Source organism: Sus scrofa, chromosome 3, assembly GCF_000003025.6.
Source record: "Sus scrofa isolate TJ Tabasco breed Duroc chromosome 3, Sscrofa11.1, whole genome shotgun sequence".
Classification (NCBI taxonomy): Eukaryota; Metazoa; Chordata; class Mammalia; order Artiodactyla; family Suidae; genus Sus; species Sus scrofa.
In genome coordinates, this window is record NC_010445.4 from 74,041,290 (window position 1) to 74,061,008 (window position 19,719).

General features: G+C 37.3%; 1 protein-coding gene across 1 annotated transcript in view; it reads left to right on the top strand.

Moving 5' to 3' along the window:
- PPP3R1 (protein phosphatase 3 regulatory subunit B, alpha) overlaps window positions 1-19,719 on the top strand; it is a 63,554-nt gene that overhangs the window by 36,670 nt on the left and 7,165 nt on the right. The window contains exons 3-4 of the mRNA XM_021087426.1: window positions 18,096-18,272; window positions 19,614-19,673. Of these exons, the coding sequence (XP_020943085.1) occupies window positions 18,096-18,272; window positions 19,614-19,673 (237 nt within the window). The remainder of the gene's footprint in view (window positions 1-18,095; window positions 18,273-19,613; window positions 19,674-19,719) is intronic.

The window sequence follows — 19,719 nt, forward strand, 5'->3', positions numbered from 1 at the left end:
TTCAGATCTCAGCATATATGTCACCTCTTTGGAGATTTTTTTTCTTTTTCTCTCAACTCCCTTCATATTCTCACTAACATGGGTGGTACCTTATTTATTTTCTTTATAGCCGTTACTTTAAGCTTAAATTACTTGTTGCTTAATTCACTTACTCCATTTTATTTTGCATTTTGTAACTTCTACAATTTTTAAAACTTTTTTATGGTCATACCCTATGACCAATTACCCACTGTTCTGCCATTCCAACTACTATTTACATTTTATTTTACAGTTTCTTTCCAGGCTTTCCATTATTATGATCATATGTAGGTATATATTTTTGTTTTAAACATGAAGATAAAATGTTGCATCCAGTGTGTTATTAGAATTGACCCAAACCAGGAGTTCCCTTTGTGGCTCCGGGGGTTAAGAACCCAACTAGTATTCATGATGATTCAGGTTTGATCCCTGGCCTTGATCAGTGGGTTAAGGATTTGGTGTTGCCGTTAGCTATGGTGTAGGTTGCAGATGCAGCTCGGATCCTGTGTTGCTGTGGCTGTGATGTAGGCCAGTGGCTACAGCTCTGATTCGACCCCTAGCCCAGGAATTTCTGTATGCTGTAGGTGCAGCCCTAAAAAGACCAAAAAAAAAAAAAAAAAAAAAAAAAGAGAGAGAGAGAGAATTGACCCAAACCAAATAATTATGACTATCTAGATCTGTGTTGCTAAACACTGCTTATCTGTAGTTTTGTTACTGAAGTTTTTTTTTTTAGAACACAGCCATGCCTGTTTGTTCACATACTGTCTTTGGTGGTTTTTGTGTACAATGGCAGAGTTGAGTAGTTGCAATAGATATATGGCCCGTGAAGCCTAAAATATTTACTATCTGAGCTCTCAGCAAATTTAATGAATCTGTTACAGACTTATAGCCATCTTCTGGATTTGAGAACTATCACTTCTCCACTGTCTAATCACTGACATGTAGTCAGGATAGAGTACTTATAGACTAGTGCTCTGAGGGGTTATCTCTATCTCCAATTATGATCTTAATGTGTCAGCTGTATAGTTTCTTTAGAATTGAAAGGGTTCTCAAAATTGTGCCTCGCTGCTTGCTGTTCGGCTTAATCCTGTGGTGTAATTATTCCTTTGGAGGCCTGTGGGCAAGAAGGAGGTGTGGTAGCAGGTAGGATTTAGTCTGCAAATAGAGTTGGGATAGGCTGTTGGAGGTACAGCTCTGATAGAAATGAGGTACTAGGAGATTAGCTTTTGTTTCTTCATTAGGGAACAAAGGTCTTAAGGGGACAGGTGTATCCCAGGTTCTTATCTTCTGCTCTCCCTTTAAATCTGGGAGTGAGGGTTCTTAACTTGACTGCAAAGAAAAATCTACCAGGGCAGAAGGCAAGATGGATATTCCCTTTAGTACATCTAGGATGGCAAAAGCCATGTTTTTTGTTTTTTGGGTTTTTTAAAATATAATGATTTTTATTTTTTTTCATTATAGCTGGTATACAGTATTCTGTCAATTTTCTACTCTCCAGAGTGGTGACCCAGTTACACATACATGTATAGATTCTTTTTTCTCACATTATCGTGCTCCATCATAAGTGTCTAGATATAGTTCCCAGTGCTACACAGCAGGATTAGAAGCCATGTTTTTTAAATAGTAAGTATTTGAAATAGACTTCATACACTGTTAAAGCTGTCTCTTTCAGTTTTATCCTTAGAACTTAGGAAGTCTTTTTTTACGATCTTATCTGTGCTTTGATGGAACTTGAGCCTTGTCACTAAAGATCTGTACTTTTCAGTGGCTGTTCAACTAGGTATGAATCTGTCTGAATTCTTCTGTCATCTAGCATATTTGTAGCTTGCCCCTAATTCCTATTTGGTTCACTAGAATATATTTTATACATGGTTTGGATGAAGTTAACCACATTAAAATCACCACTTTTTTCCCTACCCACACACTGTAGTTGTCTTTTTTTGCACATTTGCAAAACCTCTTTTAATTGGAAGAGCTTATGTTATGTAAACAGCCAGTGCCTTAAATAAAATATAAAATGTTAAAACTAACCCTTGAGGCACTTTACTGTTTACACTTCCCTGTTGAGGTCTTGCCTTTTCAACCCTCCAGGCCTAGTTCAGTTCCAGGTTCTCTGTGAGGCTTTCTGTAATTGCTTCAGCTTCCGAAGTCCTCTCACTTCTTTAGGTGGATTCTATCTCTTTTCTTCTTTTAGTATTTAAGTTACACTGTTTTTAAAAAAGATAATAAGATTCTGATGTACCCTGGTGGTACAGTGGGTTAAGGATTCAGTGTTGTCACTGCTGTGGCTCGGGTTGCAGCTGTGGTGCAGGTTCAATCTCTGGCCTAGTAACTTCACATCCCCATGGGTGTGGCCAAAAAAAAATAATAAAGTAATATAATAAGATTATAAATTGTATGCTGTAAAGTACTGTTTTTGACCCTGAGACACACAGATAAAAACTAGAAGTGGTTGTAGTTTAGTTACTGGGAAAAAGAGACATGCATACATTTTTACAATGGGAATAAACCATTATAAGCAATAAAAGCAAAAAATTCCGAAGAGGCGAAGTTTACTTTTGGCTAAGAGATTTAGAAAGAGCTTCATGGAAGGGGTGACGTTCGAAATTATTATTACTATTTTTTTGGCCACATGTGCACCATGTAAAGCTCCCAGGCAAGGGATTGAACTCTCACTGAAGTTGTGACCCGACCTGTGCCACATACAGCTTGAAGCTCCGCCGGATCCTTAATCCACTGCGCCAAATGGGAAATTCCTGAAATTGTTTTTGAAACTTGTGTAAGATTTGAATACTGATTAATTCTTTCACCTGTCTGGTCATTTGTCCCTTTCAGTCTCCTTAAATTCCATCCAGATCTTCAATTTTTTTGGGGGGGGGGCGGCTTTGCCTGGGGCATGTGCAAGTTCCTGGGCCAGGGATTGAACCTATTCCACATCAGTGACTTGAGCTACGGCAGTGGCAATGCCATATCTCTAATCTACTGAGCCGCAGGAGAACTCTCAGATCTTTGACATTTTCTCTTACCCCCCTACTTTTATCAGGGGTTTTTGTCTCCCAATTCTTAAAACTGAGACCATTTTTAAGTGTTCATAACCTCATTATCTCCTCACCCTCTCACCCCCTGCCTGCCACACACAGAAATTTTCCCATTCTCGTACTCATGCTTTAATAATGCTTTCCTTCCAGTGTCAGAGTTTGGGTTATACGTTTCTTATTCAAGGTCAGCCCCCGTGTATGGGCTTTTGGTTGCATCCCCTTCCCTCTCATCTCTGGGACCTAGTTTTGTTAGCCTCTCTCTGTTTTTTGTTTTTTGTCTTTTGTCTTTTTAGGACTGTACCTGCGGCATATGGATAGAGGTTCCCAGGCTAGGGTTCGAATCGGAGCTGCAGCTACCAGCCTACACCACAGCCACAGCAACGCTGGATCCTTAACCCACTGAGCAAGGCCAGGAATCGAACGCAGGTCCTCATTTGACGCTAGTCAGGTTTGTTAACCGCTGAGCCACAATGGGAACTCCTCTTTCTTTTTTTACATTTGTCTTCAGCTTCAGTTTATAAACAGAATCAACTCCCTTTTGAATCTTGATCCTGTGTGTATCTCCCATTTTTTTCTCCATTCTATTTTAGCTTCCTAAGAACATATACAGTGATCTTCATTTCCTTATTTCTGTTAATTTCTTGTTCCTCTCAAATCTGGCTTTCATCTCTTACTATGCTGAAGCTGTTAATGAAGGTCACCTTCATTTTATTGACACATTGCCTAATTGCTGTCTCCAATAGAGTCAAAAAATCTGTAGAATCATTTGTGATATTTACACTGATTATTTAATATCAAGAAATGAATTACTAATAATTTTTTAGGTATGATATTTGATGGTTTAAAAGAGTATCTGAGAGATGGGTGATAAATTCTGAACAGTTACAAGGACATGGTACACTGGGATTTGCTCTAAAATAATTGAAGTGGGTTATAAATAAGATGAATAATGTGTTAATGTTTGAAGCTGGGTGATAGGTATGTGGGAATTCATTATGTGAGTCTTTCAAACTTTGTATGCGCTTGAAAGTTTCCTTTATAAAGTTTTTTTTTTTTTTTTTTTTTTTAATGAGTGAAAAAGGAAGGGGTAAATAACTAAGAGTAATATCAAGGAGAAATAACTATTTAATTATAGTTAAGCATGGCGTGCAGCAGAGCAAGCTTTACTAATACGAGGCTGCTAAGCTCATTTTCACCAGTAAAAGAATTGAGGCTTTGACAGTGGAAGCCTAAATAAGCATGATACGTAGTAGCATAAAGCAGATGCTGAATAAATGTCTGTTGACTAAAAAAGCTAGTAAGAGCTTAGAGCTGGATTATTTATTTATTATTTTTGTCTTCTTAGGTCTGCAGCTGCAGTCTGTGGAAATTCCCAGGCTAGGGGTTAAATCAGAGTATAACCACTGGCTTACACCACAGCCATAGCCATGCCAGATGTCAGCCACATCGGTAGCCTACAACACAGCTCACAGCAATGCTGGATCCTTAACCCACCGAGCGAAGCCAGGGATGGAACCTACATCCTCATGGATACTAGTTGGGTTCATTTCCCCTGAGCCACGACAGGAACTCCATAGCTGGACTTTATAGACAACTGGTTGGATAATTTTAAAGGCTGTATCTTCAGAAAAACACAGTAGTTACCAATAACCCCATTTGTTTTCATAAATAATAATTTATATGGCGTTTAACACATGCCAGACACTATTCTGAGCACATCACATACATTAACCTTTTAAATTCTCTCAGTAGCTTCACAAAAGAGGTATTGTTATTACTTTCCCCATCGCATAGGTGAGGAAACAGAGGCAGGGAGGCCACCAGTAACTGAGCTGTAATCACGCAGCAGCAGGTAAAGTAACAAAGCCATGATTTGATCTCAGGCAGTCATGTCCCAGAGTCATGTTTTTAATCACAATACTGTATAGCCTCTTTTATAGTAAATCTTATAAGCTTAATATTATGTTTGCCTACATGGATGACTTTAGGCAAAACTGGTCTTGTCTAAGACATAGGTATTCTTTCATTTTTTTTTTGGTCTCTCATTTCAGTGTTTGCTTTTTATTGAGTTAAATTATTCTAGGCCACTCTGACTTGGTTTCTGTTAGCTAACCTGGCTGGACTAGGAAATGTATACTCTGTTGGGGTGATTTGCTCAAAGTTGAGCCTGTGGTTGTAACTTGGCATGATAACTTGGAAAAGTGGCTGAGTGCAAGATACTGCTTTAGATAGTCCAGCAGAGGGCTAGATTGGAGCATGGCTGGAAGTGTGAGCAGAAAGTCAGGTCCAACTAGTTTTTTTACTGTTGATAAAATTGGTAAACACAGCCTATTTTATAGACTGACTATAGATGAAAGGCTAAATAATAAATAAGTCTTTCATCTAAAAAGATTTATCTATGGAAACTTTTTTTGGTCTTTTTGCCTATTCTAGGGCCGCTCCCGTGGCATATGGAGGTTCCCAGGCTAGGGGTCCAATCGGAGCTGTAGCCACCGGCCTACACCAGAGCCACAGCAACGTGGGATCCGAGCCGCGTCTGCAACCTATGCCATGCCACAGCCACAGCAACGCCAGATCCGAGCCTCTTCTGTGACCTACACCACAGCTCATGGCAATGCTGGATCCTTAACCCACTGAGCAAGGACAGGGATCCAACCTGCCACCTCCTGGTTCCTAGTCGGATTCGTTAACCACTGTGCCATGACGGGAACTCCAATCTATGGAAACTTTGAAGACATCTTTAGCCGTTAGGACACTGCTCTCATTTTGAGTGAACAGTGTCATAATCAAGCAGTTTTGTTTCTGGTTTGAATATTTGCAAGTGGCTTGAAACCATAGAGATACTGACTTCCCTTTGTGCTGTGAATTTCTGCTTGCAGTCAGATTGTCTCAGGGAGGTTTACATGTTCATATTCTTACTTAGATTAGGGTTTTTCTTTCTTTTGGAAACAAAACCTTTTCACAGAAAAATTAATTTGGTTTTCTTCTTCATTTCTGCATTCCTTTATGTTTCCTTTCTTATGTGGACTAGCTTAACTCCCTTTAGTTTTTAAGTAATGTGTGTTCTAAAGAGTAATTACAGGTTTACTCTCAAATCTTTATTCATCACCTCAGAAATCTTTGGAGGAAACTGTCTGAATAGCAATAAAATTTTTACGTCATTATCTTTGACTTGTATGCTTGTTACTTTAGAATAAAATCTTCATAAATGTATCATATAATTCATGCTTTTTAAACAATTTACCAGCCATGATTTATCATGCTCTTAGTGATAAATGACTGACCTAATTTATTTTACCTAATCCACTGAGAATTACTTATATTCTGTTTTCTTTCAGTAAAGGTTTATTACTGAGTAATAAAGTGTAGTGCATGAAGTTGAATGCCTAGGCTTGAAGTTGTTACCTTGTTTTGCTGTTACAGATACCATTTTAAAAAAATTCCTGGTTGTCTCTCATATTCTAAATATTTCAGATTTTTAGGTGAGTGGTCTTAAGAAAAGTAAAGTGCTTGCTCTGTTTCCTTCATCCATACTCTCAAATTGTGGCATTATGGTAGCAGTCACAAATTTGTAGTTTGAGCAGTGAGGTCCATAACATGTGGTAATTTGATAGTCTACCACAGATTTGAATAATTTTGTAGCCAGTATGTAGAAGACAGTTACTTAAGCTGGTGAGAAAGCCTAGCTAGCCATGTAGCAAAATATAAATTCTTGGATCTCCTTCAGAATGTTGGAGCAAAAGATATGGAAAAATATGCAAGAAAAGAAGAACTTGGAGAACAAATAGAGTGTAATAGCATCTGTCCAAAAGACATCTCAGGAGATACAGTAGATAAGATAGAAGCAAAAATAATCAGTAGAATAATAAGGGAAAATTTTCCTCACCTGAAAAATTGAATCTTCTGATCGAAAGAGCATTCTGATAGGCGAGAAGGTTAGGTGAAGAAAGATCTCCATTTGGTGTCTACCTCTTTTGTAATTTTAAAATTCCAAATATAAAAAAACCCCTGCTAGACAGGGAAAAGTTGGCCTCAAAAAAATAGGTGTCTACTGGCATTGGATTTCTTAGCAGCAGCAATAGATATTAGAAAACAATAGAGCGGTTAATTCGAAGTTCTGAGTTCCTAAATCCAGAATTTGATACCAGCCAAATGATTACTCAAGCGTGAGGTCAAATTAAAGACATTTTCAAAAATTACCTTTTATAAGTTCTTGAATATGAAATAGAGAAGGAAGATGAAATGAGATCCAAGAAACTAAATATTCAAGATACCAGTGAAAATCCCAGGATAACATCTATGCCAGGGGCTGAGAAAGCAGGTGGTTCAGATTAGAGCAAGAAGCCAGAATTGTCTATGGAAAATATCAAGAAGAAAGTAAAAGCCATCATATAAATTGTGTGCTGAAATTTCTTAATGTTAAGATAAAAGCAAGTCAATAAGGAAAGAAAAGCAGAGACTGGGGATGCTGTGTTACATTCTTGGCGATAAACTAGATTGAGCTCTGGAGTGGCCATAAATACAAGTCTTTTGACTAATTGGTGCTGAAAGTAAAAGAAGACTCTTGAATATGCATGCTTTTGTGAAAATACCGTATTTGGGGAAGTTGTTGGTGGAGAGTGATACAAATCTCAAGAAAAGTGCAACTAATGCAAACTATTGCTTTTGGAGTGGGTAAGTCATGAGGTCCTGCTGTATAGTACATACAAGAAACTATACAATCAGTTGTAATGGAACATGATGGAGAATATTGTGAGAAACAGAATATATGTATATGTATTACTGGGTCGCTTTGCTGTGCAGCAGAAATTGGCAGGACATTGTAAATCAACTATAATAAAAAATTTAAAGAAAAGTGCAACTAACATATCAGTGTGGCATAACATATGGATAGGTAAGAGGAGAGCTTGGAGAATGTGGTATAAGGGATGAGGGTTGGATTTGACATAAAAACAATAGAATCTTTGAGAGCCACATCTTTTGAATTTGTTACTGTGCTGCACAATATGCTTAGGTTTAAAAGAAAAAGAGTATGACTTTCAAGCCAGGGTTATTAATAACTTAGAAAACTTGAAGATGTGTTTTTATGATCTTATAAATACATGTTTTTTTCATTAACTTACTGCATATTTTGGTTTAAACCAGATGTACGTAAACAAAAAGAAAAAACAATAGCAATAAACACTTGCAGTAGGAAAATCAGCAATGTCCAAGTTGGAGAACATCTTAGAAATACGTGGTTTGATTTTCATGTAACTGAAGTGGAACTATTCTGTTTCCTTTTCTCCACGCTTAGCCCAAGAATTCAGGCTGAGGAACAGCAGTGTTTAATATTTCTTAGCCTAACTCTCTATGTTAAATCTTCAGATGGAACTCACATAGGAAGAGAAATTAGATCAGAAAGTATCTCAAAAAATTCTGTTACACAGCTTTGCTGTCAAGCTTTTTTTTTTTTTTTTTGTCTTTTGTCTTTTGTCTTTTTGTTGTTGTTGTTGTTGTTGTTGTTATTGTTGCTATTTCTTGGGCCGCTCCCGCGGCATATGGAGGTTCCCAGGCTAGGGGTCCAATTGGAGCTGTAGCCACCGGCCTACGCCAGAGCCACAGCAACGCGGGATCCGAGCTGCATCTGTAACCTACACCACAGCTCACGGCAACGCCGGATCCTTAACCCACTGAGCAAGGGCAGGGATCGAACCGGCAACCTCATGGTTCTTAGTCGGACTCGTTAACCACTGCACCACGACGGGAACTCCTGCTGTCAAGCTTTACAGCATTGAGCAACTTAACTTTTGGGTCTTTTTGCTTATCTGAAGTTTTTTGTCTCCAAAGTTTCTTCCAACTTTTTACTTTCCTTTTTTCTTTTTTTAATGATTGCACCTGCAGCATATGGAAGTTCCCAGGCCAAGGATTGATACAACGCCTGATCCTTACTGTGCTGGGCTAAAATTTGAACTTGTACCTCCATGCCAATCTGAGACACTGCAGTCAGATTCTTAACCCACTGTGACACAGAATGAACTCCTATATGACTTTTTTCTATGACAGATTTTTCTTCTGAAACTCAGTGAGCTCTGAAAACAATTGTAGTTTTTTTGTTTTGTTTTGTTTTTGGCCTCACCCATGGCATGTGGAAGTTTCCAGGCCAGAGATCAAACCAGAGCCACAGCAGTGACAAGGCCAGATACCTAACCACTAGGCCACCAGGGAACTCCTGAAAGCAATTCTAAGAATACATTTTAGGATTAAGTGTATAGCTTCTTTTGTGACATCTTTGGACAGTATTCATTTGCCTGAGTAAATTTTGATGTGTGGTGGATTGTTTTTGACCATACCATTAGTATAATGATATGTACCAAGAGCTTACTCCCTCCACAGGAAGGCAGAAGTTATTGGTATATAGTATACAGATTTTGAAGGAGCATTCTAAAAGAAATAAAGAAAACACAAATCCCAATATTGGTAATGAAAGAACTAAACTCACCCTCACGTCCTACAGATGAGTATTATAAACAATTTTATGTCAATAAGTTTTACACCTTGAATGAAACAGACAAATTTTTTGAAAAACAGTACAGGCAGATCTCATTTTATTGTACTTCATGCTTGTACTTCACATATCATGCTTGTACTTAACATATACTGTTGTTCTATTTAAAACAAATTGAAGGTTTATGGCAACCCTATAGCAGTTAATATTTTTGTTATGGTGATCTGTGACCCTCGATGGTTCCGTTATGACTTGCTGAAAGCTCAGATGATGGTGAGCATTTTTTAGCAAAAAGGTTTTTTTTGAGGCAAATAAAGTGTTTATTAGAGATAAGATATGCACGGAGAAAGCATGGGCAGGCTGGATGGGGGGAAAGACGGAGAAGAGAGAAGAAAGAAGCAGTAAGGTGTTTTTAAATAAAGATATATACAGTTGGAGTTCCCGTTGTGGCGCAGTGGTTAACGAATCCGACTAGGAACCATGAGGTTGCGGGTTCGGTCCCTGCCCTTGCTCAGTGGGTTGACGATCCGGCGTTGCCGTGAGCTGTGGTGTAGGTTGCAGACGCGGCTCGGATCCTGCGTTGCTGTGGCTCTGGCGTAGGCCGGTGGCTACAGCTCCGATTCGACCCCTAGCCTGGGAACCTCCATATGCCGCGGGAGCGGCCCAAGAAATAGCAACAACAACAACAACAAAAGACAAAAAGACAAAAGACAAAAAAAAAAAAAAAAAAAAGATATATACAGTTGGTTAAGAATCTGACTGCAGGAGTTCCTGTCGTGGCACAGCAGGAATGAATCCTGACTAGGAACCATGAGGCTGTGGGTTCGATCCCTGGCCTTGCTCAGTGGGTTAAGAATCTGGCAGCATTGCCATGAGCTGTGATGTAGGTGGCAGACGAGGCTCAGATCTGGCGTTGCTGTGGCTGTGTTGTAGGCCAGTGGGTATAGCTCCGATTTGACCCCCTAGCCGGAGAACCTCCGCATGCTGCGGGTGTGGCCCTGAAAAGGACAAAAGACCAAAAAAAAAAAGAAAAACTAACTATAGAAGCTTGGGTTCAATCCTGGCCTGAAACTTCTGTATGCTGTAGGTATGGCCATAAAATTAAAAAAAAAAGATAAGTACATTTTTATTTAATAATCCTGTTGTATACTTAACAGACTACAGTATAGTGTGAACATAACTTCTTTATATGCATTGGGAAACCAAGAAAATTCATGTAACTTTTTATCATGATATTTGCTTTCTTGAAGTAGTCTGGAATGAAACATGCAATATCTTCAAGGTATGCCTGTATCTAAAACTGACCTAAAAGGATATAGAAAATCTTAATAGTGGCTTTTATCTATGAATGGAATTGAATTTTTCCCACAAAGAAAACTCCAGGGCCAGATGGCTTTACTGGTAAGTTCTAGCAGACGTTTCATGGAAAAAAGTACCGGTTGTAATCCAGAATCCTTCAGAAAATAGAAGCTAGCATTCCACCAATAGCAACACCAAAGGCATTATAAAAAACTTAAGAGAACAAGGTTCATCATGAATGTGTGTTGTAAAAATCCTTAAGTATTTGTCAGTCAAATCCAGCAATATGTTAAAAGGATGATAAAGAGTAATCAAGAGGAGTTTATCCCAGGGGTATGGAATCAAGGTAGTTCACTATATTGGTATAGTAAGAGAGAAAGAAAAACATATCTTCTCAATAGTTGTAGCAAAGTATTTTGTTTGACAAAGTCCATTACCTGTTTATGATAAATACTCTTGGAAAAGTAGGAATAGAAGGGACCCTTTCTTAACCTGATAAGGGGCACCTACAAAAAAAACCCCTACAGCTGACATCATACATATTTAATGATGAAAGACTGAATGTTTTCCACTCTGACCAATTGTAGTCAAAATTGCACTAGAAGTTCCAGCCAGTACATTGAGTCCAGAAGAAGAAATAAAGTATATTCAGATTGGAAAGGAAGAAGTAAAATTGTCTTTATTCTCAGATGACCTGGTTGTGTATGTCGTAAATCCTGCTACTAGAAATAGGTGAATTTAGAAAGATCGTAGGGTACAAGGGCAATATACAAAAACCGGTGGAATTTCTATATAACAGCAGTGAACAATTGAAAAACAAAATTTACCAAAAATACTATTTATAATAGAATACAAACATTGGGATATTGAAGTGTAAATTTAACCAAATATGTGTAAGATCTGTATACAGAGAAATTAAACCTAAATAAATGGAGAGAGATACCATGTTCATAGATTGGAAGACTTTGATATTGTTTAAGGTATCAGTTGTACATAGACAATTCCATTCAAATTTTCAGCAGGGTTTTTATAAAACCTCTGGATAATTTTTAATTATACATGGAAAAACACAGGTCTTAGAAGAGCCAGCACAATTTTGGAAAAGAATAACAAAGTGTGAAGACAGTGTTCTAACTATAAAACATAAAACAGTGATACTGGGATAAGATAGACAAATCAGTGGAACAGAGTAGAGGGTATAAACCTGTGTGTGTATGTATTTGATTAATTTTTTTTCTTTTTTCATTGAATATTTGACTTGTAACAAATTTAAGGTGTATATCATTATTTTTTGTACAGTTAATTGATTCTTGCTAAAAACAATGGAAGATGCTATTGTAAGGGGAAACTTTTGAACAAAATAGCTGGAATGAAAGTCTACTCTTATATACATAAAACATGGGTTATAATTTTAAACATAATTTTAAGCTATAGCTGTGGAACTTCTAGAAGAGAATATAGGAGAGAATTTTCATGACCAGCATAGTGCTGGTAAACATGCTTGTAAAATATGCATCATAAAAGAAAAAACAGATTTTGTCAAAATTGAAAGTTTTTGCTCTTTAAAGGCAGCTTACAGACTGGGAGAGGATACTTGAACTGCCTACACCTGGCAAAGGACTGGCATCCGTCAGTATAGAGAGAGAATCACACAGCACACCTTATAAAAGTGTAAGAGATTTGAAGTCTTAACAAATGAAGATACATGGATTGCTGATAATTGCATGAAAAAGATGCTCAAGATCATAAATCTTCAGAGAAATGCAGATTAAAACTATAATCACATTGCTGTTACCCACCAATATGGCTAAACTTAAAATGACAGACAAGTACCACAGTAGCAAGGAGGTAGAGCTCCCGAATTCTCATGGATTGCTGGGGGAGTATAAAGTGGTATACAGCTTTGGAAAGTCTTAACAGTTTCTGAAAGTCAAAATATACTTACCCTATGACCCAGCAATTCCAGGAAAACATTTGTTTACAAAAAGACTAAGTGCAGTGTTCCTAATAGTCCCACACAGGAAACAATAGGGATGTCTATTAACTGATTGTGGTATATCCATACAATGGGCTATGTAAACTGTGCTGTAAAAAGGAAGAAACTACTGACATTTGAAACAACTTGGATTGATGTCAAAAACTTGACGAGAAAAAGAAGATAGACATAAGCCATGATGTGTGTGTGTGTGTACACACATATCCTATTTACATGAAATTCTAGACAGAAATTAGTTACAGAAAACAGAACAGTGATTGTCTAGGGTTGTGGTGGGGAGGGAGTGGTGTGTGTGTGATTGACTGGAAAGGGCCCAAGGTGGGGAGTTCCCGTCCTGGTGCAGTGGTTGAAGAATCCGACTAGGAACCATGAGAGGGCGGGTTTGATCCCTGGCCTTGCTCAGCGGGTTAAGGATCCAGCGTTGCCATGAGCTGTGGTGGCTGTGATGTAGGTTGTAGACTCGGCTCGGATCCCAAGTTGCTGTGGCTCTGGTGTAGGTCGGCAGCTACAACTCTGATTCGACCCCTAGCCTGGGAACCTCCATATGCCTCGGGAGCGGCTCAAGAAATGGCAAAAAAAGACAACAACAAAAGGGGGGGGGGGCAAGGGAACATTTTGGCGTGATAGAAATGTGCTTTTTTGTCTTGATTGTAGTGATGCTTGCTTAAGTGTATACATTTGTCAGAACCTATGTCTAATAATGCATTTTTAGAATATCAGTTATTTCTCAAAGTTGGTTTAAAATTTCTTACCATTTTTGATTACAACTTGATAATTCTTTAGTTGATGCTGCTGTTTAGCTCTCGTGTATTTGGTAATCATTTTTAAAGTATGTAATAATTTAAATCTAGAAACATTAAAAGCATATGTTGCCTCTTGCTTTAGAAAATTATGATATACCCCTAAAATCTAAACCTTTTAAGTGGATGAAAGTTTTTCATTTTTAGAAAAAAGACAGTACGCATGTCTGCATTTCATAATATGCTGTTTTGATTCTTCCTTGATAGTAACAGGGAGCTTTATTTTGTTGTCAAACTCTAATCTATATTCCAGATTATTATAAAATTTGGGGATATTTTTGGAGCTGCTCATGAAAATTGTATCTGTAATGGTCTCTACTGCACCCCCTGGTGGTTTTGATTTCTTGTTTGGGATAACATTGGAAATACAGTCTTTATTTTGTAGGAGATGAATTTTACAAAAGGCTTCAAAACATTTAATCTTTTTGTTGAAAAAAGGGGCTGCCTAATTGCTTATGTTGACAGCATTCTAAGGCTTTGTTCTTGTGGTAGTCTTTACAAGAGTTATTCAACAAATGTTTCTCTGTAGGTAATTTCATCATAGCTGATGGCAGGTTCCACAGTATCTGTATGATAGAGATTCTGAGATCTCTCACTAGGGGTTTATAGTTTTCATTCTATAGTATAGTGCTAAATATCTTGCCATACAAAAGAGATCAGGGGATCTCTTTAGAAATGTATAGTTAGGATGAGACTGGAACATTTTGTGCTTCCAGAAAATAAGGAAATGCTCAAAATGGGGATTGTTGGAAAATCATACAGGAGCCAACTTCGAGATAGTAAATAACTAAAGAACAAAGCTAGAATAATTTGACTCACAAACAATGACATTAGATTTTAAGCCATAGGGTAAAATAAGTATCAATGGATCCATGCTGATAAAAATAACTGAATAAAGAAAGAAATAGGGGGGTTCCATTGTGGCCCAGAGGTAACCTACCAGACTATTATCTATGACAATGCAGGTTTGATCCCTGGCCTCACTCAAGTGGGTTAAAGGATCCAGTGTTGTCGCAACCTATGGCATAGGTTGAGAATGCATCTCGGATCTGGCATTGCTATGGCTGTGGCTTAGGCTGCCGCTGTGGTTCTCTTTGACCCCAAGCCTGAGGACCTCTATATGCCAAGGGTACAGCCCTAAAAAGACAAGAAAAAAAAAAAATAGGGAATAGGGACAGTTTAAAAAAAATAAATAAAAGCAGGAACATGGAGTTGTGGCTCAGCAGGTTAAGGATCCTGCAGTGATTTGGGTCAATGCTGTAGCATGGGTTCAGTATCTGGCCCAGGGATTTCCATATATTGTGGGCATAGCCAAAAACCGAAAACAACGTTTCAGGAGTTCCCATGGTGGTGTAGCGGAAATGAATCCAACTAGGAACCATGAAGTTGCAGGTTCCATCCCTGGCCTTGCTCAGAGGGTTAAGGATCCAGCATTGCCATGAGCTGTGGTGTAGGTTGCAGATGTGGCTCGGATATGGCGTTGCTGTGGCTCTGGTGTAGGCTGTAGCTACAGCTCTGATTAGACCCCTAGCTGGGAACCTCCATATGCCGAGGGTGTGGTCCTAAGAGGACAAGAAAAAAAAAAGTTTCAACTAATAATAAGGGGAAAAAAGCGTTATTAGGCACATACCATAGTAATATTTTGCAGGTAGACCTACCCAGATGGGTGCTAAAATTAGATTGGGATTTGAGGAGAAATTAGGATTATCCACTCCTCTCATGACCCCAGTATTTTTTTTTTTTTTAATATAAAGGGGAAGTTAATAGATACATAGTGGAGAAGTCTGGCAGGAAGCACCTTAGCCAAGTGATCCAAGTCAACATTACTAGATCAAAGACATGCTGACGTCATAAACCCCTTGATAGGATGCGCTGAGAAGGACATCTCATCATTTCTCTGATATTCTTGGCCCAAATGCTGAATTGATTCTAATCATGAGAAAACATTAGCAGGTTCAAACTGAGGGACATTTTATAAAATATTGGGTAAAAGTTTCAGTCATGAAAGACAAGGAGGGGACTAAGGAGAAATTTTGAAAAAGTTAACAGAAATCCCTCACCCACCTTCCCCCAATGTTAACATCTCACAGACCTAAAGAGCAGTTATCAACATCAAGGAACTAACATTGTTACAATGCTGTTACACTGTATTTTTTAGTGAAATGGTGACATTGGAAAATTTTCTTTTCCACAATTCTTTTCAGGATCCCACATTACATTTAGTTGTTTCTTTGAAAATATTATTATTGGTCAGAGGATTCAGTACGACTTGCTTCATTTTGTTTTTAAATCATTAATGTGTTACTAGGTAATACATTATTTATAAAATGGCTATTAAAAGAATTTCCTGAAGGAACAGTAGTTTTGTTGCTGCTAATTACTATTGTACAATTTTTGAAAATTGGCTAAAATTTGAGGACACCATTCTGTGTACTTATTTTCCTTTTCATTCTGAAAACCACCTAAAGGAATTTAGGCTTAAAGTTGTTTTTACCGTTAAGCCTAACAGTAGAGTTGTAGCTCGGTGTGTGTGTGTAGTAATAACAGTGCTTGAAGAGCCACAGGCCTCCATCTCTTCTCTACTCTGGGAATCTCTCATATTCTTTTTCTCCTAAATGACTATATATATATATGGGGAGAGAGAGACAGTTAATGTTTCTTCATTTGAGAAGATGTTGAGTGAATAAGTAGCCGTCTATCTTTGTTAATACTTATACTCTAGTATTCATGTGCCCAGTTAGAAGTATTTATTTATATTTACTGTGTCAGCATGAGCTTTCTAAAAGCATTGATTGGGTAAGGTCTTAACAGTTTAACTTGGTGTTTTCTATGTAAACATTCCATAGTAATAACTATATTTTATAAATATATCAAATGATATATATATATCATTTGATATATTGGTTTATTTATATTAAACCTTATATCAAAAGATCTAAGGTTTAATATATTAAGTTGTATATGTATAGGACTTTATAGAATTATCTGTTAAAGTATTTTGTATAATGTAGTTTAAATTGAATATGTAATTTAAATTGAGTATGTAGGCACTTTCAACTCCTAAAGAGATAGTCCTCTCAAAGACATCCTTACAAAAAGTAGAAAAATAACATGAGTTTCAGCCTGGCAAAACATATGAAAAAGAGTATCTCTGAGTCACAAGATGAGTCAAGAGGGTGAGGTTTGTTTGTTTTTCCTTGTTCATCTGTTTTAAGGCAGTGTAATCCCAAGCAACACGAAAAATCTTTTATCAAAGTTGATGCCACAAGTTGGAATTTGTTCTTTAATATTTAGCTTGTACTGGAGTTCCGTCGTGGCGCAGTGGGTAACAAATCCGACTAGAAACCATGAGGTTGCGGGTTCGATCCCTGGCCTTGCTCAGTGGGTTAAGGATCCAGTGTTGCCGTGAGCTGTGGTGACTGTGGTGTAGGTCGCAGATTCAGCTCGGATCCTGTGTGCTGTGGCTCTGGTGTAGGCCGGTGGCTACAGCTCTGATTCGACCCCTAGCCTGGGAACCTCCATATGCCTCGGGAGCGGCTCAAGAAATGGCAAAAAGACAAAAATAAAATAAAATAAAATAAAATAATATTTAGCTTGTACTAAGTGCAGATCTGAAACATTTCATGGTGCTGTCAAGGTGGGTTTGATCTATTTCAAAGCCCTGTGCCTAATTTTTAGGATATTGGTAATAACAGTTAAATGGAAAGCAACCTTTAAAAATTATATAGAATTTTAAGTTTTTTTTTTCTTTTCTTTTTTTTTTTTTTTTTTGTCTTTTTGTCTTTATAGGGCTGCACCCACAGCATGTGGAGGTTCCCAGGCTAGGGGTCCATTCGGAGCTGTTGCTTCCAGCCTACGCCAGAGCCACAGCAATGCTGGATCCTCAGCCCACTGAGCAAGGCCAGGGATCAAACCCGCAACCTCAGTGGTTCCTAGTTGGATTTGTTAACCACTGAGCCACAACGGGAACTCCGAATTTTAAGAATTTTTAGTAAAATTTTAAAAATAAATGTTAGATTTTATTTGGGATGTTTTGAAATATTGAACTATTCATATCATTTTCAAATTTTTGAACCATGAACTCTTGGGGAAAAAGTAAATTAAAATTTTAAAAGATAAGTGAACATCAGAGTGCTTTGGTACATAGCAGAGATTGATTTAGTCTGCCTGGTAGGAACCACGTGACTTCCATGATCAGCTTAGCTTTGTCAGTCCTGTAATATTGTGGTGCTTAGCATGCAGTTGGTTGTATGTTATGGCGGGTGTAAACAAACAAAAGGGTAACCAAAACAATTTTTTTTATATATTTTCTTTGTTGTAAGAAATTAGTCAATAGTATGTGCATCTCTTAATTATATTGGATATTAAATTATTGGATAACTGCTGAATTTTTTTCCCTATAATTATCATAAAATCATTTGATAACTTTTGCTACCTCTTTCTCTTTGCTTTTTTAGTTGATGCTGATGAAATTAAAAGGCTAGGAAAGAGATTTAAGAAGCTCGATTTGGACAATTCTGGCTCTTTGAGTGTGGAAGAGTTCATGTCTCTGCCTGAGTTACAACAAAATCCCTTAGTACAGCGAGTAATAGATATATTCGACACAGATGGGAATGGAGAAGTAGACTTTAAAGGTAAGGAAGTAGTTATTTTTAAACTACAAGTTAGATAATCTTTGAATAGCCCTATAGCTCTATGTACAAAAATGTATGAAAAAATTGGTTTTTATTGCATATCTTTATATTATTTATTGGTAATCTTATAATAATAGGTTATGTTAAACCTCAGCATCTGTGATATAGGAACCTTAATGAACTAATAGGATCTTTTATTTTTTGGTTGTAGATGATCAGATTATTCTTAAAGGTAATATAAAAGAAATAGGATTTAGTATTTCTTTTATTCTGAGAAAAATAGTCTCAATTTAGGGAAACTTAAAATATTAGAAACTACATTTAAAAAATATTTTATAAAGAATGAGACGAAGTCAGCAATAGAAAAAATAAGCTGTAGTAATAAGGATATGAGTATTATCATAGACAGGATTAATTTAGTTAATCTCAATTCTACCAGGACACTTTATAGTGCTTTTGCTAATATTAATGTGGTACATAATTTTACATTTGATTCTACACTTTAAATAAATATTTCACCAGGGAATCAGATTGTGTCATTTTAGTTTCAGAAATTGAATTATTACAAGTAAAGGGCTCTAAACTGATTATGATTTAGTGTTTAGCATGCAGTAAAGAAAAAGGACCATTTGTCATGAAACTTCCAACAGTTTACATTTAGATTCTGAATTTTGGAACCAGAAATCCAAACTTTTTTTTTTCTGCCAAACAACATTTATCTTTTTAAAGACCTCTTTTATAGTCATATTTCAAGAAAAAAGAGTTAACTAGCTTAAATAATATGTTTAATAAAGTGTTGTGCTCTGTGGCACTTTATAAATATTTGTTCAGGAATTCCCATTGTGGCTCAGTGAATGAACCCACCTAGGATCCATGAGGATGCGGGTCCATTCCCTGGCCTCGCTCAGTGAGTTAAGGATCCGTCATTGCCATGAGTTGTGGTGTAGGTCGCACGTGGCTTGGATCTTGCGTTGTTGTGGCTGTGGCTGGCAGCTGCAGCTCCATTTCAGCCCCTAGCCTGGGAACTTCCATATGCCGAGGGTATGGCCCTAAAAAAAAAAAAAAAGGCTAAAAAAATTTTTTTTGTTCAAATTGATTTTACTTCTGAGAATTGCAAGTTCAAATTTTCAAAAACATATGGAACCTTGTTGAAGTTTCAGTTTGGCTTTTTCAATTTTGAACACTGCTAGTAATACTTTCTTTTGTAGCTAGAAAATACTCTTTTATGAGTATATAGGCGTTTTTGTACATGGGTATGTAGTTTCTCTTTGTGAAAAATTGTAACTTCTCAAGAAAAAAAAAAGGAAACATGATTTGTTAACATCTTTTATTCTTATTCAGAGTTCATTGAAGGAGTCTCTCAGTTCAGTGTCAAAGGAGATAAGGAACAGAAGTTGAGGTGTAAGTATTTTTCTTGACTGACTTCATTCTCCCTCTTAGACCACTG